Source organism: Pseudorca crassidens, chromosome 9 (assembly GCF_039906515.1).
Source record: "Pseudorca crassidens isolate mPseCra1 chromosome 9, mPseCra1.hap1, whole genome shotgun sequence".
NCBI classification, from domain to species: domain Eukaryota; kingdom Metazoa; phylum Chordata; class Mammalia; order Artiodactyla; family Delphinidae; genus Pseudorca; species Pseudorca crassidens.
Window position 1 is genome coordinate 65,979,243 of NC_090304.1, and position 21,855 is coordinate 66,001,097.

A 21,855-nucleotide genomic window follows, 5' to 3' on the forward strand; every position below is an offset into this window, starting at 1 on the left:
GGGACCAGCTTTGGAAAAATATGACTTCCAGTCATACTGCGGATGAATGAGAGAGGAAAAACACAGCATATGAATTTAAATAATAAAATGTGCTGACTGGAATACTTTGCTCCATTTTTACCTTTCCCCTCTCCCCTCACTATCTAACTCATTCCTCTTTCATTTTCCAGCTCTTCTTTGAGGATGGCTTTTCTGATTCCTGGAGTGACAGGTTCCTCCCATGTGGTCAAGCAGTTCCCCGTGCCAGTGTCTATCACAGCGCTTGCACAATATTTTTTTGCACATAATAGCACAACTCTTATGCTCATAGTGAACTTGCTTGTCTGTTTCATGTAGTAGACAGAGAGCAAATTGAGAGCAGGGGACTGTTTGCCTTTTGCTCTGCTGTGCCAAGCCAGTAGCCAGTACACAACACGCACTTAAACAGGTTGAATGAATGAATGATTATGTTAATGGAGGAGAGAACAGTTGAATCAGGAGACATGCATTTCATTTTCAGCTTGCACACAAATATTTCTGGTGAATACGAGACGCTTCCTGTATTTATTTGTGTCTCCATTTGTTTTTACTTTTTTGGAATTTATTTAGTAACAATGAGCATTCAGAGATATTTTCATTGGATGGGGATCCTTCCATCTGAGTCTTTTTCCATTTTTATGAGAGAGGGCACATTTTACAACCAGGTAGCTTCTTCAGCCTGCTTTCTGCCCGTGGATGACTGGATTACCAAGGATCTCTTTATATTTGAACTGTCTGTCCTTTGCATGTTTTAGTTGTCTCTCCATCCATTTTTCTATACATAAAATGGAAATACAGAACTCCCTTCCCTATAATGAGGGTTTTAATCTGGAGAAACCCTTGTAGAAGAAATTGCATATGAGAAATTAAAGACCGATTACCTGAAAAAGAGCAGTGAAGCAATTTCTCAGGACTGAGAAAATAAAATGCTTAAAACTATTTTTGTACTTTACTAGAATAAAACATTAAAGTCATCACTTTAAAACCAAGAGAGGATCAAGGGAATTTTACACACATGATTTGAGCTATAATGAGTGTTTTACAATTAATTTCCTGGTTTCCTAGACTCTTTTCAGGCTCCCTTTCCTCTGGTTTTAGTCAGTCATTTTTTTTTTTTTTTTTTGCAAATAATCTGCATAGTAAAAAGCATTTTCCTCCTGTGGCTGGTCTTCCATCCAAATGTCCTTTCTGATTTTGTGACTCAGATATTTATTGAGTGTCTACTGTGTTCTAGGAGCTTGTTATTCCCAAGTGTCCAAAACAAGCAGAAACCCCCTACCCTTTAGCTTGTGTTCCAACTGGGGAGACTGACAATATATGATCAGCAAAAATAAGTTAATACATTAACAATATAATGGAATAAAAGGTTATCTATGAAGTGGGGAAAGTAAGAGGTAGAAGAAAGGGGAAAGGGGGACAGTTTGTAGTACTAAACACGTTGGTCAAGGTAGACATTTGAGCAAGGACTTGAAGGAGGCAAGGATAACAGCAGTATGTGTATCTGGGGTGGAGCATTCCAGGCAGAGAGAACAGCTGGGCAATGACCCTAGGAGAACAAGCTTCCAGATATCTTAACAGAAGAACAAAAGGACCAATATGTTGGGGGATAGAGGGAGATGTAATAAAGAGGAAAACAGTCCAGATACATAACAAAGGTCTAGGTCATATAGAACATAAATTTGACTTTGAATGAGAGCAAACTATTGTAGGTTCTTAGACAATGGAATAACATGATCTGGCTTACTTTTTAAAAAGGTATCTCTGCCCGGGCTATTGAGAAGTGGCTGTAGGTAGAGGCAGGGGGAGAATCAGGAAGATAAATTAGGAGGTTATTTCACTAGTAAAGATGATTAACAGTTATTACCAGGACCAGGATCTTACAGTGGAGGTAATGGGAAGTGGTAGACTTCTGTATTTGAAGGAAGAGTCAGTGGAATTTCCTGACCAATTGACCAAAGGATATGAGAAAACGCAAAAGATGATTCCAAAGTTGTTGGCCTGAGCTACTGAAAGAATGGATTTGCCATCAGGTGAAATACAGAATGCTAAGGATAGAGCAGCCTTGGGGATCAGGAAGGTAAAGACCTGGATTTCAGTTTTGGAAATGTAGAATTTGATATATCTATCGCACATTAAAATAAATATGTCAAGTAGGCAGTTGAATATTCAAGTCTGGAGATTGGATGAGAAGTCTGGGCTACATATTTAAATTCAGAAATCTTCAGTGTATAACTGAGAACAAGAGACTGGGTAGGATCACTGGTGAAGCAAATGTAGATAGAAAAGAGGATGAAGACTGAGCCCTGGGACACTCCAAAACTCTATTCTTACTTTTATTTCAAACACAGAGTTAGATATAAATGTAAAAACACTAAAGGCAATAGATGCTAGATTCATCCGAGAAGGTTAATTTTTTTGTCATTGAGGAAAACAGGAAAAGTGGATAATGATGCCATTATTATCCACTGAAACCAGAAAAACTTTTGATCAGGGAGAGTGATTAAAAAAAAGATGGCAGGAAAAGAAAAAGAATTCAATTGCAAGCATAAGAGGAATAAAACATCGGTCTTAGTAATAGATTTCAGTTTAGAATGGAAGACAAAAACAGGTGACTGTATTAAACTGTGTTTACTTTAGTGTTCACATAATATGTTCTTAATGTACTTCAGCAAACTGGAAACAACCAACATTAACAGAAAATAACAAATGTGGTTAGTTTATGCGTCCAGTTGTTAATGTACAAGCAGTGATTAATGTACTTCTTGTCATGCATGCATTGATAACAAAATAGCAAAATATATTAATCTAAAGAAAAACAGTAAAGAGTGGGCACTGTAGTTGAATTTGTCAGCACTCTAGAACCTAAAAGAAATAAATGGGAAACAACAAGGCAAAAAAAAAAGAAACATGCCAGATGCCTTTTAGTATTGTTGTGGCTCATGACTATCTTTCTGGAGTTTCCAAATCACGTTAACCTTGTGTAACCCATTCATTTGGAATCAGAAAGCTAAGAAGGTAAAGTAAGTGACATTAAAAGAGATATTTATAATAGTAAGCTAGTTCAACAAATGCAAATTCATTGCCTGTTCTGTGCCATTTACTGGGCTAGACAATCATTGACTTAGAGGATCTTACTTTCAAATGGGGAAGACTTTCAGTAGAGGTTGGAACTTTCTCCAAATTTTCTCATTTATTTTTAAATCAATCAATCTCTATATTCATTTCTCATCACTATATCTTTTAAACTTAATTAACAGTAGAGTGATAATCGTTAATATAACTGAACTGTTAACAGGTACCAAACTATTTGTGTGCTATTTAATCTCTCCAATACTTCTGTGAACTAGTTACTACTGTTACCTCCATTTTTATGTAAGAGGAGCTCAGAGAAGGAAATTTATTTTTGCTTCAAGTCACACAGTGAGTCATTGGTGGAGTGTGGATTTCAACATGGATGTGTCTAATTCCAACCCTTTTGAGATTTAAACCTCTATGTTACTGGAAGATAATAAAGAAGAATTGTTCCGGACATGTCTCACACGCAGCCAAAAATTTCAGCTGTATTTTTTAATACAACGTTTGTTATAAATTTCACCTTCCTTAGATAGTATTGGTGAGTCTATGTAACGAATGTAAGGAAAATCTAGAAAGTGCTTAGGGACCTGGGGGGGGATTCTATTGTTAAGCAAAGTAGTCACTTCCTTTTACAGCAGCTGGTCACTGTTATGATGCTTGGTCTTTAGAAAAGCATGGTTTCCATAAATAGGCTTTGATAGGAAAAGTGAATGTGAAATAGTGATTCACTTGCCTCAAAATAGCTTGGTTATGTTGGAAAAAATATTTTTGAATACACATTCCTTAGATATATTCGTTAGGGTTTTTCTTTCTCCTTGAAAATTCTTCTCCCTTTTACCTGGTTAACTTCTCATTTTCACATGCATTATTTCCATCTCCTCCCAGAAGGTACCACTGAACTTCCAAGACCTGGTTAATTTTCTCTCCTCAGTGTAATTAGTTTTTACTCTCAGGCTAGCACTTTATTTTCTTCCACCTTCGTTCCTTTCTTGGTCTGTTCATTCATTCATTCTTTCCCTTATTCCTCCTCTCTCTCTTATTATTTATTGGACAAACATTAAATCAGTTTCTCCTATATGCCTGGCATACTTAATTTATTGAAATTGCTCTTTATTTGTGTGTGTGTCTGCCAGCCTCTGGGATACTCGAGGGTAGGAATTGTGGCTCCATGATCACTATGTGTCCGGTGCCCAGTGCTTTGTTTGAACCAAGTTGGAGCTATTTGCTAATGAGTACTTCTATCTTGCATGCCACCAATGCACAATTCAGTTATCGTATGTATCATATGTTATACTCTTAATGCAATTATGTAAGTCAGTCTTCTTCTACTGTGGACATTTGATGGCCTGGAAATGGAAGGTCAGACACCTTCCATTTGTATCTTTATCAACAGAACCTAGCACAGTGTTGAAAACAGTGTAGAAACTTGATTAAAAAATGACTTCTGCTGAATGAATGATAGGATAACCAGCTTGTAGAGCATGTGTTCCTATTAAGATTATTATGTAACCTAGATAAGCCAAGAAATTAGAGGTTGCCATTATGAAAACCTGTTCCTTTCAAAATATTAACAGGAACTATTTATTAAAATTATAATAATAAAAACCACATATTTCTCATCTAAATTCATAACAGATTTCCCCTAAAGAATCAGAAACACATAATAAACGGAAAGGGTTTTTTTACCCTTTCCTCATCCAAATTGAATTGTAGTAATCAAATGGGCAGCACTTTTTACACACATTTGAAATGAAAAATATCATAGCAACCTGGAGATAATTAACATGTGACCAGCTTGAAAGCTGAATTTTTTTCTCTTTCTGTAATTTCCTGGAAATGTGGGGCTCCAAAACGTGATTATGAAGAAAGGCATGTGGTGTAGCAGCAAATGGGGGAATCACAGTGCCTGGGCTTGATTTTCCACTAGTTTTGTGACCTTGAGCAACTTATAGAATCCTCCTGGGTCTTAATTAATTCAGCTGTAAAATAATAAAGTCTACCTCATAGGATTCAAAAGGATAATGCATAAGATAGTTAAAAATACTGGTGACGACACAGCACAGGGAGATCAGCTCGGTGCTTTGTGACCACCTAGAGGGGTGGGGTAGGGAGGGTGGGATGGAGATGCAAGAGGGAGGGGATGGGGGATATATGTATACGTATAGCTGATTCACTTTGTTATACAGCAGAAACTAACACACCATTGTAAACAATTATACTCCAATAAAGATGTTAAAAAAATATTGGTGATGAAAAGCACTTCTCCCCACGTTTTTATTTACTTATTTATTAAAAGGTAAAAAAAAATGTCCCAAGAAAAGCAGGACAAACTGAGGAACACAAATGAAGAAGTATTTATAGGAAGAGAGTAACTCAAATGCTGGAGTTGTAAAACTTGTGAGTGGTTCTGCCTTCTTGGAGCTCATCCTCCACTCCCTCCCAGCTTCCCACCAACTCCCTTTTGTTTGACTCTGTTCTGTTTTTGCCCCTGAAGTGAAGATACAAAGGTTCCAACCTCCAAAGCAATTAGGTAACTTAGGGAACGAAAGGAACTTCCTAGAGAATGTTCCTATTGACGTTAAAAGGTTGATAGGCACTGCCCTCCTTCCAGTTTACAGCTTTGCACTTAAAATAAATAAGATACATTTCTTTGCGTGTGAGAAGCAGGAAATCATTCTAACTTTCTGTCATAAAGCTTCCCACTGAGTTACGTTTTGAAAGCCGCGTTGTTTTTGCTTTTTCTTTTTACTTGGGTTTGTTGGAAGGTTGCCAGAGTTGGCAAACCCACCTGAAAGGGTTTCCATGGCTGTAGCTTTGGACTGGGCAGCTAAAGATCTGCTACTTATAAGCCATCCCAAATTCTTTGAGAGAAAACAAATTAAAGATTCTTTCTAGGACAGTTTCTGCACGCATCTGGTGGGCAGCAAGATCTGCTTGGCAGAAGCTTGTAGGGAATGCTCTGAGTGCCTAGCCAAATTGTCGCCTTCCACTATTTTTTCCTCTTTCCTCTTTCAAACCAGACCACATTGCAGTTATCTTCTTCTCTTAGCGAAACAGTGACCTCCTCCTGTTAATTTAAATTTCTGATCTCTTCATTGCCCTTTATTCCCACTACATCATCACAGTCCAAACCACCAACAGATTCACATTGTGACTTGCAAAATTTCCTTACTGTGGTTTTCTCTCTTCCTTCTTTTAAAGTCCCCAATTTAGTCTTTATTTAAAAATTTTATCTTCTAGTATTCAGTATTTAAATAGCTCAAATCATATGAAGTATTTTAAATTATAAAAATTTTAAATATGCAGGGAAGTGCAGAACAAACGTAAAAATCCAGATTTAACAAATGTTGCTATTTTGTCATATTTGTTTCAAATTGCATATACACACAGCTTACAGATATAATTGAAACCTCTCTTGTAAATCCTACCCGACTCCCTCCCATCTCTCTCCAGATGAAACCATCATTCTGAAATCAGTATCCTTTCTACTCATGTTTTTAAACAATATTTACACTTTGCATTTTGACTGTGTGCATAATATTTATAAAGCAGTCCATCATGATTGTATTTCCTTTCTTATTTCAATTGTTGGATATTCCTGGAGATAATAATTGCCCTGTTTAAAACTGTTCTCTAGAATGTAAACATCATAAGGGCAGAGAATTTTATGTTTTGGTCAGAGAAATATTTTCAGCACTTAGAACATTGTCGGGAACAGAGGAAGTGATAGTTATATATTTGTTGAGTGAATGACTAGATAGATAGCTGAATGAATAAATAATGTCTTTTAATTTCCCTTAGAATAAACTTTAAAATAGTTACCATGGCTTACGAAGGCCTGCAAGAGTTGGCCTTTGCTTGGCTTGCCTCCCTCCCCCATGCCCCCGTGCTCCCAGTTCCTCCTCAGTTTCTGTATTCTGTGTCCAAAACACTCTTCTCTTTCATTTGAATCTGGCCTACTTCCAACTTTACTTTAATTCTTGCATGTACACAGTTCCTTGAAGAGGCAACTTTAAACCTCATCTAAGTAGCTTCCACTGATACAGGCTCCTACACCATTCTGGTCTTCTCTGTTAACGCTCAGCATCTTATTATTACTTGTCAATATTTAGGATGATAATCACTTTGAGGGCAGGGGTCCTGTTTATCCCATTCACTGCTAACATGGATACCTGAAGATTGTTAGGGAAAGAATAACTACTTGTTGTACTTAATGAAAATAATTTGAATTAGGAATATTGTTAGGTTCTGCCCTCATCCTCCATTTAAAATCTTTCTTTATTTTCTTCCTGGTTTTCATGCCTGGTTTTCTTTCTTTCTCTTCTTAATTCCTGGTTCCTGCCAATTTATGATGGCTATTAAAAATATGGCTAGCTTAAAATTTATTTTAATGGATATATTGATGAAAATACATACTCTTAATATAACTCAATATTATACGCACATATGTGTGTGTGTATGTGTGTGTGCAAAAAAGTAACTCGCAATCTCACCGCTCATAAACATTTTTTCTTAAGGTAATGTTCATTTCAGACATCTTTCTATGAATATATAAGAGTAAATGGCTAAATATAATATAGATATTAATGTCAGTTGATTGCCACTCCTAGTTTTTCTAAACAATTATTCAATTCTAAGATTTCTAACTGTGCTAACAATCTTATAGAGCTGTGCTGGGATTAAATGAATTAACATTTGTAAGATGCTTCAACGAGTTCCTGGCACACAGGAAACATGTATGTCTTAGTTGCCATTATCACAATGGGGGCACTGACCCAAAGTGACCCGAGCTGTCACGTTATAGGCTGAAGTGGGGTAACTGTAAGCCAGTTGGGTAGAAGAAAGACTTACAGTATCCTCTGAAGCCAGCCCCAAGCATCTCTGTGGCAGGCTTTGGAACAGCTGAAGCCATCAGAGCAGTCTTCTGGCTTAGCTAGCAGTGCCAAGTGCCAAGTTACTTTGAATCAGAGTCAATGAGATGGGCAGCAAACAGCTATAGGCTCTTTGGAAAAGTGCTGGAGATCTTAATGAAAGGTTAAATCTCACATACTATCAATGTGGAGACCTTTTCAGGTTTGGTACTTATTCTCCCTTCTCCCCTCCCACTTTCTTTCCCCTCCCACATATACACACACACTCACATGTATGCATGTAGCCAGAGAAAAATCATTTCATTCTTCTGTTTGAAAATCTTCACCGGCCTCACACTTGTCTATGGGATAAAGTCCAGACTCCTTAGTTCAAGGCTGTCTTCAGAGCATGGCCCTAATACTTAACTTCCATCTTCATTTGTAACACTCCCCATCATTTACTGCAGATCGACACTCATTTGCTGAGTGCCTACTCTGTGTCAAGCATTGTGTTAGATGCTAGGAATGCAAAGGTGATTGAGATATGATTATGTCCTTGAGAAACTAAGGATTCAGTAGGGAATGCAGACAAGGATATAGGCCGTTAAAATCCAGTTTGAAAATGATGTAATGAGGGAAGCAGAATTTGCTTAAGAAATACAGAATAGAGGACTTACTAGTCTAAGTACCACAAAGAAGGTATCATAGAGAAGGTGACATCTGGGCTGAGGAAGGAAGGTGAGCAGGAGTGGAGTAAGGTGAAAGTGAACAAAGTGGAGTAAGTGCATTCCAGGCAAGGAGGGTAACACCTGTACGGACATAGAGGAGTCGAATAGCATTGTGTGTGGATGAGAATTATATGCAGCCCTTGACACTCGAGTGTCAAATGAGCTTTATAAAGTGATGGTGATTGAAATTAGAAAGATCATAGGAGGGTGAGGGAGAGAGGGAATTTTGTATGCCATGTCGAAAAACTTGGACATATCCCATAGAGATATGAAAACACTGGTCAGTGTTGAGCAGTGAAATGAAAGGGACACATCTGTCTTTTGTAGCAAGATGAAAAACAAACTTGGAGGCATGTGGCATAAATTTGGGAGTAGGGAAATAAACTGGGAAATTACTGCAATAGTCAAATGTGAGATGATAACTTAGTCAAGGGAAGAGTTGTACCAATAGATGGAGAGGAAGGAGGGAGAAGAATATTTAGCAATGCAAATAGGCAGACTTGCTAAGTGACTGGATACGGGTTGCCAAGAAGAGAGAAGAGTTCGGATGACTCACTTCTTTTTGTTTGGAGAAATTAGGAGGATGATGGTGCCATTCGTAGCCTCAGCGCTGCACACTTTTCCCAGTAGGATCTTCTTACCTTTTTTTAAAATGAGCTTAAAGATTATGCCTCAAGACTATACCTTATCTAATTTCTCCAGGGTTAGGTGTGCCCTTCTCCATTTTTCCATAATACTTTGCTCATTTCTCACCTACAGCACTTGGTCTACTGCATGGTTACTTATTTATATGCTTTTCTCCCACTAGATTATAAGTTTCTTGGAAACTCAGACTAAATTTTACATTTCCAGTTTCTATTACATTTCTGGCACAAACTAAGGCCTTAATTTGTTAAATTAATTAATTCATACTTGAAAGTCTCAGACATCTCAAGCTGATCTTGTCTAAAACCAAACTATTGATCCTTATCAAAGAGTGCAAATTTTCCTCAAGGCAGAAAATTTGGTAGCCTTACTTAATATCTGTTGCAACCAATTCATCTGTATATCCTGTTGGTTCTACTCCAAAGTATATCTGAAATCTTCCAATGCCCTGTTTAGCCCAAGATACCAAGAGCTCTTGGTGCCTGCAATGGCAACCTGCAGTAACCATCCTGCCTATCTCCCTGGTTCCACTTTCCACCCCTATCCAAATTATTCTCCCTCACAGCAACCAGAGTAATGTTTTAAAATTATACATCCAATCATGTATTCTTCTTCTACTACAGTCCCTGCAAAGGTTTCTCATTGTACTTGGTATTAAACACTCAAATCCTGAACTTGTTCTACAAGGCTAGACAGTATATGATCTAGCCCCTGCTACCTTTCTGATCTCTTCTGACATTGCTTTTCCATTGGCTTATCCATAAACAGACTTTCACATGTGCTTTTGCCTCAGTAAGAAATGCCCTTCTCATCATGTTTTGATAGCTATTTCTGTATTTATCATTTAGGTCTCAGCTAATCTTCACTTCTTCAGAGATCTTTTATGACCACAAATTTAAATTATGTCTCCCCTAATATTTTCTTTTTTTTTTTTACTCTTGTTCTTTTACTTCATACTACTTAACACAATTTGTCCATGCCTGTCTGTATGTGTCTGAGTGTGTGTGTGTGTGTGTGTGTGTGTGTGAGACAGAGAGAGAGAGAGAGAGAGAGAGAGAGAAAGAAATGTCTCTCTCCCAACAAGATGGTAAGTGATATAAGAACCATGTCTATTTTTAACCCCAATTTCTCCAGCACCTATTATTATAGTGCAAATAGTAATAATAAAATACTTTTCTGTTGAATGAATGAAAAAGCAGACCATGTTCATTGTGATAGTTTTAAAAACATAGGACAAAAAATTACATCTGCATGTTCACGTTCAAGGTGCTTAGCCACGTGGATAGTTGAATCTGTGAAATAGTTTTTCAGTTTAATGATAATCCATATTGAAATCAGAAATTAGAAAAAAGTAAACAAATAGTATAAAGGAAAAGATCGCCAAAACTGCTCTTCATTTCCCTCACAAGAGAACCAATCATATTTTTTCCTTTCTTACATTTTTACTGTATGTGTGTGTGTGCGTGCGTGTGTGCGTGTGTGTGCTTTAGTTTATCTGTAAACTAAATTTATTAAAGACTTTGTGTTCAGCACTGACTTGGCTCTGGGGATAGCAGGATGTATGAGTATCAGAAAGCTTATCATCTGACGGTGAAAACAGGACACAAATGCTATCACAAGGTACTTGGGTGTTTTATTAAATCAGAATTTAAAAAATTTTTTTTTAAGAAAAGGAATATCTTCTGCATAAATACCAATCACTGAAAACAAGTCTTAATGTGAGCTGGCCTCAAAAGGCCCAGAATCACAGGATTTTTAGAACCAGGTTTTTGGAATAAGCTAATACAACTACCATGGATAATCTCTTGTCCTATGAGGGGTCGATTCTAACACTGATGATGTTATAATTCTCTAACCTCTAGGAGTTTGTGCTTAATCCACCTCAACTGTAAAACCACTAGGTGACCTGACATACCACGTGGTGGGCCCTCTGCCTGGAATGTCTTTTTCTCTTATTTCCCTGGAAAACTTAGTTTCACAGGTCCCCTCCTCATACTCCATGTCCACACACCTGTGTCATTTATTGTAATCACATTTTTACTGTTTACCTCCCTCATTAACTTCTTGACGATAGAGGGCATATCTTCATTTTTACATCTTTATATCGGTGGTAGGCAAATAGGCATCTAATATGCATTTGCTAAATGTTTATTGAAGGAATTGGAAGGAAAGATGGAAGGTATCCTGTTTTCATAATGTAAAGATTAGAAATAGCTATGAAATACCATATTGAGAACACAATGACAGTAATTCCTTCACATTTTTGGAGGAAAAAACTCCTAAACCAAAACATCACACAAACAAAACCAAAAAGTAACCCCCCTCCCCAAACTCCCCCCAAACCAAGCAGAGATGAGCCTTACCCTGTGTTGACATTATTTGAAAACTCATTAGTTGGAAGTTTCTGGTTTAGATTAAGGAAAAGCAATAAGAGAAACAAAGAGTTTTAGACCAAATTCTACCTAATTCTGTGCTACCTTTTTGTCTTGGATATGTCATAGCATATTTTAGTCTCTTCCGGCTCTCTACACCTCAAATTGCAGTTAACTGGGGCCCTGCTTAGGAACTTCTGGGAATATCCTGAAGATGGACTAAAAATGCCCAGTAGAAAACCTAAGGATTCTGATCCAGTTTGGGGGTGAGGGCAGGAATGTAGGCCGATTTCTCCGAGCGATCTAAAGATTTTCATGATGAGCCCAGGTGTTGGGAAGGCATCTGTTCCTAAGGAAATTCTTTGTTGCATAAACAATTCCACCAAGATGAGAAACGCTTGGAGATGTCACCCCCCTCCTCCCACGTCTGTGTCCTTTTTGAGTTGATTTTGGGGGATGTACCTGTGCTGACATTGTGCTACACGTACCTGTAAGGTCATCCGTGGGCCAGGACCCCAGCTGGCATGCCTTGCAGGTGTACTCATCAAAGACATACTCGTTCTCTTTACAAGGTGTGCAGGTCCAACAGCAGCTGACTTCTCCCTTCCGGATCACCTAAGGCAGATATTTAAAATTTTGATGAGTTTTTCACATAGATAAAAATCCAGCAATCCTTTATTCAAATGTACTGCTTTACAAAGCAGAAGGGGGCTTTCACGTAAGTTATTTCAAATGTTTTCGGATGGGCAGTGTAAGTATTAATATTCTCGTTTTGTAATTAAAGAAACAGGGTGAGTTTAAGCAACCAGTCCCACATCATTAAATTTTTTGGTGACAGGCTCAAGAATGAAATTAAGTGCAAATCTTTGGTAACTAGCTTTAGATACCTGTATTAAGCGTCTGTGTTTGTGCTCACATGTAAATATATACACATTTCTGTATGTGTGTATGTAACTGAATTTTTCCCAGAGTTCGTACCCTTTCTTTGCTTCAAATTAAGAACTTTTGCTCTCTGGATTTACCTTGGCTTCCCTCCACTAGTTGAATAATTGTTAGCCAAAAAACCCACATTGTATACCTGCTAAAGTTCAAAAATATATCCATATTGATAAAAAATAATTAGGAATTTATTTTGAATTAAGAGGCAGACGATGAAGTTTTTTTCTGGAGATCACCTCTTAGACTGTTTCTACTAAAAATCTGGTTCAATAATTCAGCCCATTCCTTCCTATTCTAGTAGTTTTGATTTGCTTGGGATAAAGATGGTTAAGGTCACTGAGACTATTATATACCTCTTCATGTGTTTAATTTTTTTAAGGCAATGGAAAATAATTGAACAGTTGAAAGAGTCCTTGATATTATTCTTTAGAAATGGATGTCTTTTATTTTTTTTCCACCACTGGTGCATGAATAGCCTCTGTGGAATAGAGACAGCATTCATTAAACATTCCTATAAATAATTAAAACTCTGATTAATAACCAGACGCAGGAGTGGTTACACTTCATATCCTTGTCTTAGATGCTGACTCTATTAATGACCTTTGATAATAATGTCTAGATATCTATAGCCAAATACAGTTGTAGGCTGGCACGCCTTTCTTCTGTTTTGTACTGTCCCTTGTGCTGACTCTTGACATCGCAACAATACAAGTAGGAAATGACAAAAGGGCCTGAAACATCCTTTCCCTAAAATAACCAGGTCAATTAGGTAAAATTGCTAATTAGACCTGCTTAATCTATTGAAAGCATTCTTCATAAGAATGTTGACTGTTCGCTGGTGATTTAGTGCATGCCATGTCGTGTCATCTCATTGAAACATTGGAACAGCTCTGTATAAGGTGGTTGGTTTTATTTTATTCATTTTTTTAGGGACGAAAACTAAGGCCTGGTGATTTCACACAACACGTGGGTGAATGAGGGATCAAATAATGCCTGTTGGACTTTGTGGTCATGCTTATAAATATTGAGCCTTATTGGTTTGTATAAAGATAGAGTTCGTGATATTTTGAAATATGCAGAGGAAAGAATACTGGCTTGAGAATCAAGGGGCACCAAGGTTCTAGTCTTACTCATAGCCACTAAATAATGTGCAGCCTTGAGCAGTCTCCCAGCTGATCCTGTTTCATCCAACCGAGACTAATGCTTTTAAAATAATACCTGCCTTTATAGAGTTTCCTGAGGATTAAATAGAATATCACAATGATTTGGAAACTGTAGAACACTTTAAAAATATTAACTGTTTTATTAGTAATATACATATAAGTATCCATATAGAGACATGAATTTCATTTTCAGGGTTACTTCAGCCACACTTGGTAAAACTATCATTGGACAGTTACTAGATTTTGTAATGCAAGGAGGCACATTTCAAATGCTGAAGGATTCTTTCTTAGTAGCCTGGCAAACAAAAGCAGTTGCGTTTTTCCTCTTAGAAATGTGCTAACTTTCTGTGATTCAATTTGCATTGCTTTGTAAATTTCAGTTTTTTTTACCAGAGTAAGCTCATGCCCTTTTCCAAGATTAATTCCAATATTACAGTCTTTTTTTGAATCAATAGTGACAACTTACTGTCTTCTTCTGATCCTTCAGAAGTGATTTGTTTTCCTTTTTTTCGTTTGTTATTTATGTTCTGTTTCACACTCATTTTGAATACAGGAGGTGGTGACAGTTCTCTTTCAGACTAATTTCCATTTTTTTCCACTGGTGGCGCACTGGTTAAGAATCCGCCTGCCAGTGCAGGGGACACGGGTTTGAGCCCTGGTCTGGGAAGATCCCACATGCCATGGAGCAGGTAAGCCCATGCGCCACAACTACTGAGCCTGTGCTCTAGAGCCCACGAGCCACAATTACTGAAGCCCACACGCCTAGAGCCTGTGCTCTGCAACAAGAGAAGCCACCACAATGTGAAGCCTGTGCACTGCAACAAAGAGCAGCCCATGTTTGCTGCAGCCAGAGAAAGCCTGCGCGCAGCAATGAAGACCCAAAGCAGCCAAAAATAAATAAATAAAAATTTTAAAAAAAGTGTAAAAAAGCACCCTGGAAGTAGTGATGCTTTCTTTAGGAATAACAGTACGTTATATATTTGAACCTTTGCTAGACTAAGTGTCCTTTCGTGGGCATTGTGTTAACAAATCTGAACAATTCTGTGATGTGTTGATATCATTAGTGAAGTTGTTCAGTGACCTTATTAAACCATATCAAGAAAATGTAGTCAGTTGTATATTTAATGGAGTGAAAATGAGATCTGGTTAGGAGAATAGAATTTGGGATTAAAAAAAGACTCTATAACTATTATAACAAACTAACTAGTATTGAAAATATGATAATAGGGAGTCAGATTCTTCCACTGGGTAAGTTATTCCCAGGAGAAGGGAGTAGAAAAGTATATATAAAGAAATCTCTTGAAACAGACATTCTATATACATATATATATATATATATTTTTTGCGGTACGCGGGCCTCTCACTGTTGTGGCCTCTCCCATCACGGAGCACAGGCTCTGGACGCGCAGGCTCAGCGGCCATGGCTCATGCGCCTAGCCGCTCCGCGGCATGTGGGATCCTCCCGGACCGGGGCACGAACCCATGTCCCCTGCATCGGCAGGCGGACTCTCAACCACTGCGCCACCAGGGAAGCCCAACATTCAATATTTTGAAGTTATAGGTTCAAACTATATTGCTGAGAAGGGTCAAAACAGAGACAACTTCCATGTAGTAATTTATACAGACTAATCTTTCTCTGGGAAGAACTGGAAATTATGAACAATTGATATTCTAAGTGAGTCTAGAAAGAATTTCACATGAAGTGTTTAACTGCAAGATGATTGGCCAAGATGCAGACCATCACTGAATGTTAAGAGTCGGCAAGCTTTTTCTGCAGAGGACCAGGCAGTAAATATTTTAGGCTTTGTGGTTGATAGCCAGAGCTGATTGAGGCTACCTCTATAATGTTTCTTTCAAATACCTCCCCTACCCCCTTTCTGTTCTCACTGTTTCTTCCATAATTCAGGGACCTTGTCACCACTATCACAGTGTCCTTCTAACTTGTCTCTTCTTTCTTTATTTATGTTTCATAACTCCACCCATGCATCTTCACCTATTATATGTCAGCATCTTGGTCAAAATTATTCTCAGACTCCTGGTTAATAAAAAATTAAGTTCAGCCTGTTTAGTGTGGCATCCAAAACTCTCTGCAAATGTGGCTTCAATCTATCATTGCAACTGTCTCTTTTACGATAACCATTTAGAGCAACGCCCTCTAGATTATTCACTGTTATTCCAGAACAGTCTGACTACTTCTGTACCTTTCCTGTTATTATTCCCTCTACATAAACTATCATTTCCCTACATCGCTCTCTGAAGTCATATCCATTTTTCATGGTTCAGTGTCTGACATTTTATTCAGAAGAAATCTGTCCCTTTTTAAAAAAAAAATTTTTATCGCACCTTTACCGCACCATGTACACAGCACTGTACTATTTGACATATAGTAACTCATTTTTAAAAATATGTATTTATTTATTTGGTTGTGCTGGGTCTTAGTTGTGGCAGGCAGGCTCCTTAGTTGTGACTCCTGGGATCCTTAGTTGTGGCATGCAGATTCCTTAGATGTGGCATGCAAACACTTAGTTGCGGCATGCATGTGAGATCTAGTTCCCTGACTAGGGATCAAACTCAGGGCCCCTGTATTGAGAGTGTGGCATCTTATTAACCACTGCACCACCAGGGAAGTCCCTGTCCCTTTCTTTTGTATGAAATTATTTAGCTCCCTTTTTTTTCTTTCTTAATGAAGTCATCACATTTTACATGACATTACTTATCTGTGCCCATGATATTTTTCCTCATCTACGCTATAAATCTTCTAAGAGTAAATGTGTCTGACTTATTTTTGTAAACTAAGTAACAAATAGTTTTGTAACGTAAACAGATAGTTTTGTAATGTAAACTATTACATTAGTAGGAGTTGGGTAAATATTTAAGTTAATTAGAAATTGATGTAGTTTCCAGCTGTGAACTATTTATTCCCAGGAAGCATGTCTTTAAAGGCTTACATGAGTAGAAAGGGTGTGGGCATGACTCTTCCATTGGTTCAGCCAGTCCAACTACTAAGATTATTGTGGGGTTTACTAGATATCATAAGGAATTAATGGGAAAAGAATTAAAAAAAAATTTCTTCTAAAAATTAGAAGCTTACAGTGGAAAAGGCAAAACAAATATCTAAACTTGTTAAAGTCAATGCTAATGAATACTTTTGAATTTACAACAAAAATTAAAGAAACACAGACTCCATTTTACCTTTATCTGGCCTTTCTCACATGGTTCACTGCACACGGATCTGATGATGTGGCTTTTCTTGGACCATACTTCATCATCATCCATTTTTAATTCTCCGTTGTCCCAGCTTCCAACATTGATATAATCAAAATAATCTTTTCCCATTTCCTTGAAATTCATTATTTCATACCTTAGGAACAAGAATATAATAATTATTCAGCTAAAAATATAAATATTCAGCTATGAAGAAGCAATAGATTTCTGTCCTCCAAAATGTACCTATTGTCATAATGGTGACACTGGAATTTTCCATGACAGTACACTTTAGAATAACAAAAAGTCTGTCTGTTTCACTTTCTCTTCAGAGACCTTTTTTTTAAAAAAACTTTCAAGCTTATACCTGAAATAGAAAATAATCCCATGTGAGAAGGTGACTTGACCTCAGCATGATGAAAGGAATAACTTCAAGAAGTTTAAACAAGTACTACTTCTAGGCTTCTTAAAAAGATAACAAGGTTTTCATCTCCACTCCTTTGCTAATAACCAAGGGAGAATTTTGGTAAATCTTTAATCTTGTCTTCAGCTTTAGGGAATGAGGAGGTAATTTGGATACGACCTGATTTTACCTTTCTCATTTTACCCTTTATCGATGGCTAAACTCATTGTATAAAGATACTTTCAGGAATGATGTTTAAAATAATTCGGAAAATCGATAGCTTCTAAAGCACCTCATGCAATGTAAAAATGCTGGAAGATACTAGAACCTCGTGAATTCTCAGACTTTATATGGGGATAGAGATGTAAAGAGGGAAAGTTAATGTGATTATTTATAAGATTTTACACACACACACACACACACATTTCCAGAGAAGCTTTCTGAAATAATTTTCCAATCTGAGGACACTGGATGAGCAATACCACCACTGTCAGTTCCTGTAGACACATCTGTAGGTATGTCTTAGGTGTACAGTGTCTTCACATAGTACCCTGAGCTTTTATTTTCCAGGACTTTTAGGATTGGTAGACAGGTTCTTCTAAATGCTTCCTTCAACCTCCATGCTTAGCATATTGAGCTATCTGAAAATTGATACGTATGGAAAACTTTCTAGCTTTTGGGTTCAAGTGACCAGATTACCAATGCTCATACAGAAATGCTAAGAACAAAGCTGACATCAATCTGTTTGGACCTATGTTGAAAATGATACTATTCTGTTTTCACTCCCAATCACATTTTTTACTGTAGTGTTTTTTTCAGAATGTTAACTTATTCTTAAGTTTGATTAGCTGTTCAGTGTTATCCTACAGTGTTTTATTTGCAGTCAGTAACAATTTTGAGCAACTGTCTAATTTCCACCTCTAAAAGTACCAATCTGTAGGATACAGAGCTGAGTCTTACACATTTCCACTCTGTCACAGTTATGCAGTGGCTACGAAGCATGCAGTGAGTTGAGATATTCGAACACAGAGCACTGAGGTAAAAAGAACTCATACATTATGGCATTGGCTGCTTCGAATTGGCTACATGGGCCTCTAAGGCTTCAAAAGGTGACTGACTGCCTGTGAGCAAATGACCTTTGAACGTTCTAGGCTGGGAGAAAGAAAGAAATGTTAGTGTCAGGAAGATTTTTTTTCTTTGCTGCTACTGATTTGAAGAGATACGAAGAGAGTTTCATTGCTCACCCCCAAATGAGCCATCAACCCATTTCTATCAGTTGTTAACTTAACTTTGACGAGGTCTAGTCCAAACTGTCAATTGTACAGATAATGGACCTGAAACTTGGTGAGGTAATGAGTGATACCAGATTGGAGAGAATGCAAGTCTATACTCACTCTTAATACTTCAAGTCTGCTGTTGGTTCTTTTCCGTTAGACTACTCCAAATAAACTCAATAGAGCTAAAAGATCAACTTCCATTGCTTAACTGTTGTAGAAATCTGTTTTATATTGGAGAAATGGTAAAAAGTCAAGGGATCCAATTTTTGAAAAATAAACATGATAACTCTATAGAATGGAAAATGTCATATTTGACAGGGAAGTGATTTTGAGAAAAGTTAAACCTTAATTTTGGTTCAAACCAATCAACCTACTTTAAATTTATTACAGATACTGAATCCTCCCTTTGGAATTAGCCCTTAGATTTGTGGTAATTACTTCTTACTTACCAGACAACCACAGAGATATTATCACTAGTGGTTGTAGCTGTGAAAATACAACATGATTGTAAAAATCTTTGGTAGCAGTACATGAAAAAAAGAAATAGCTAAGAATAATTCTCTGTAAAAGAAGACCCCTCCTCCCTTCTCTTGTCAATTAATATGAATTCTTTTGGTTTTCAGTGATAGGATATAGATTTTATTCTTCATCAAAAGTGAGAGTGAGTGTTTGAAAAATACTCTTACTTAAATTTTAGATAAGAATTAAAGTACATAATGGCTTTCTGCCATTGTAACCCATTGTTTAATTCTCTCTCATTCTCACTCTTGTTGTCTCGCCCTCTCTCACTGGGCCCCCTGGTTTCTCCATCTCTGCTCCTGAACCTTCTGTCTCATCACTGAGTGTGGGTTTGTGTAATCTGTCTTCTTTAATACTTCTTCCTTCTTTCCCCTTTCTCTCTGGTTCCCCACGTCTGTCTCTTCCTTAACTGGCCACAGTTTAGAGTTGAAATACACTAAAAATTTGTCCGAATGAATTTCCTAAAGTGTTCAAAAAAAAACCAAACAAAGAAACAGATAAAATGTATTGCAACCAAAAAGAAAAAAGTTCAGTTAAAAGCACAAAATAATGATTAGTGATGTTGAGCATTCTTTCATGTGTTTGTTGGCTATCTGTATATCTTCTTTGGAGAAATGTCTATTTAGGTGACCACCTAGAGGGGTGGGATAGAGAGGGTGGGAGGGAGACGCAAGAGGGAGGAGAAATGGGGATATATGTATATGTATAGCTGATTCACTTTGTTATAAAGCAGAAACTAACACACCATTGTAAAGCAATTATACTCCAGTAAAGATGTTTAAAAAAAAAAAAGCACAAAATAGAAACTGGAGGAAGGCAGGGTTCAGTTGAACAGAAATAAAGAACTTTCTAAGTGGTTATAACTCTGAAAATTAGAGCAGGCTTCTTCAGAAGATAGTGAGGTTCTCTTTACCCAAGGGGCTGAGGCAAGGTTGTTGTCAGGGAAACTGAAACATCATTCGGGGGAAGGGACTATGGAGAATACTAGATTTATATGACCCTTAAGGTCCTCTCAGTCTACAGTTCTGAGGCTAAGGTGCTTTTTTAAGTCCTTCTGTGGACAGAGCCACATATTAAGAATCTGTGTGCAAACCAGGTCAGTATCTGCAAATTTCTAGTGTTCCAGCCTTATTTTCTACTTGTCATATCTGTTTTTGTCCATCTTTTCTTCTTTTCCTGCCTTATTTTGTATTAACCAATTTTTCTAAAGCGTTTTTCTCTTGGTTTTTTAGTTATTTCTCTTGTATTAAAATTTTAACTGCCCAAGGGATTTAATAGGCATTCTTAATTTAACTTATTCTACTTAAAGTAATGTTGTGTCACTTAATGTAAAATATAAGAAACTTGCCCCTGTACACTTTTATACCCCATTCCTTTATGCCACATTGTCAAATGTTTTACATCCCCATACTTATAAACCCCACAATATAATGTTAACATTTTTGCCTTAAATAATCAGTTGTACTTAGGCTGACGTTGACTCTCCATGTTTCCTCTGCCCATTTATGGTCAGTCCTAGGCAACAGCTACGCTTGTTAAACCTTAGTCGTCAGTGGACTCTCTGTATATCTATTGGGGGTCAGAAAACTTTTGCTATAAAGGGACAGACGGTAAATATTTCAGGCCTCTGTTGAAACTACTCAACACTGTTAGTGTAGCATGAAATAGCTACAGATAGTCTCTAAATAAATGAGAGAGACTGTGTTCCAGTAAAACCTTATTTACCAAAACAGATAGCAGACCCCATTTGGCCTGTAGACCATAGCTTGCCAACCTGTGGTCTGTCCCCTTGATGGCAAACAGTAAAGGTCCATATTTCTTATCTATAACTCCTGAACTCCTTAGAGCTCTGAAAACCATAAGTTTTTTCATAACTCACTTGGCAGCAAAACATGACCCATTCTCAACTCATCTAGTGACAGAACTTGATCTACACTGTCATGAGACTATTTATACTTTATTTATCACACTTCCTATGAATATTCACATGTTTTGCTGTAGAAATATTAATGCGTTGTTTAAAAAGTGTGCTCCACGGTATGCAGGAGGCATTATATGACTTCTGTAAAATCAAAAATTCAGAATTGCAGCTCTATTTACAATAGCCAGGACACGGAAGCCACCTAAGTGTCCATCGACAGGTGAATGGATAAAGAAGATGTGGCACATACATACAATGGAATATTACTCGCCATAAAAAGAAATGAAATTGAGTTATTTGTAGTGAGGTGGATGGACCTAGGGTCTGTCATACACAGTGAAGTAAGTCAGAAAGAGAAAAACAAATACCGTATGCTAACACTATATATATGGAATCTAAAAAAAAAAAAAGGTTCTGAAGAACCTAGGGGCAGGACAGGAATAAAGATGCAGACGTAGAGAATGGACTTGAGGACACGGGGAGGGGGAAGGGTAAGCTGGGACGAAGTGAGAGAGTGGCATGGACATATATACACTACCAAATGTAAAATAGATAGCTAGTGGGAAGCAGCCGCATAGCACAGGGAGATCAGCTTGGTGCTTTGTGACTATCTAGGGGGGTGGGATAGGGAAGGTGGGAGGGAGACGCAAGAGGGAGGGGATATCGATATATATGTATGCATATAGCTGATTCACTTTGTTATAAAGCAGAAACTAACACACCATTGTAAAGCAATTATAC

The 21,855-nt window shown here is 37.4% G+C and overlaps 1 protein-coding gene and 1 long non-coding RNA gene across 5 annotated transcripts in view; one reads left to right on the plus strand and one right to left on the minus strand.

Annotated features, from left to right (window-relative positions):
* Positions 1–21,855, minus strand: part of GRM5 (glutamate metabotropic receptor 5) — a 548,940-nt gene that overhangs the window by 70,265 nt on the left and 456,820 nt on the right. For all 4 annotated transcript variants that reach the window (XM_067750657.1, XM_067750656.1, XM_067750658.1 and 1 more), the window contains 2 exons: positions 16,983–17,151; positions 12,177–12,303 (listed from right to left, as the gene is read on the minus strand). In XM_067750657.1, coding sequence (XP_067606758.1) covers positions 12,177–12,303; positions 16,983–17,151 — 296 coding nt within the window. The remainder of the gene's footprint in view (positions 1–12,176; positions 12,304–16,982; positions 17,152–21,855) is intronic.
* The window catches only part of LOC137230719 (uncharacterized), a 131,644-nt gene that overhangs the window by 66,214 nt on the left and 43,575 nt on the right, over positions 1–21,855 (plus strand). The window lies entirely within an intron of this gene.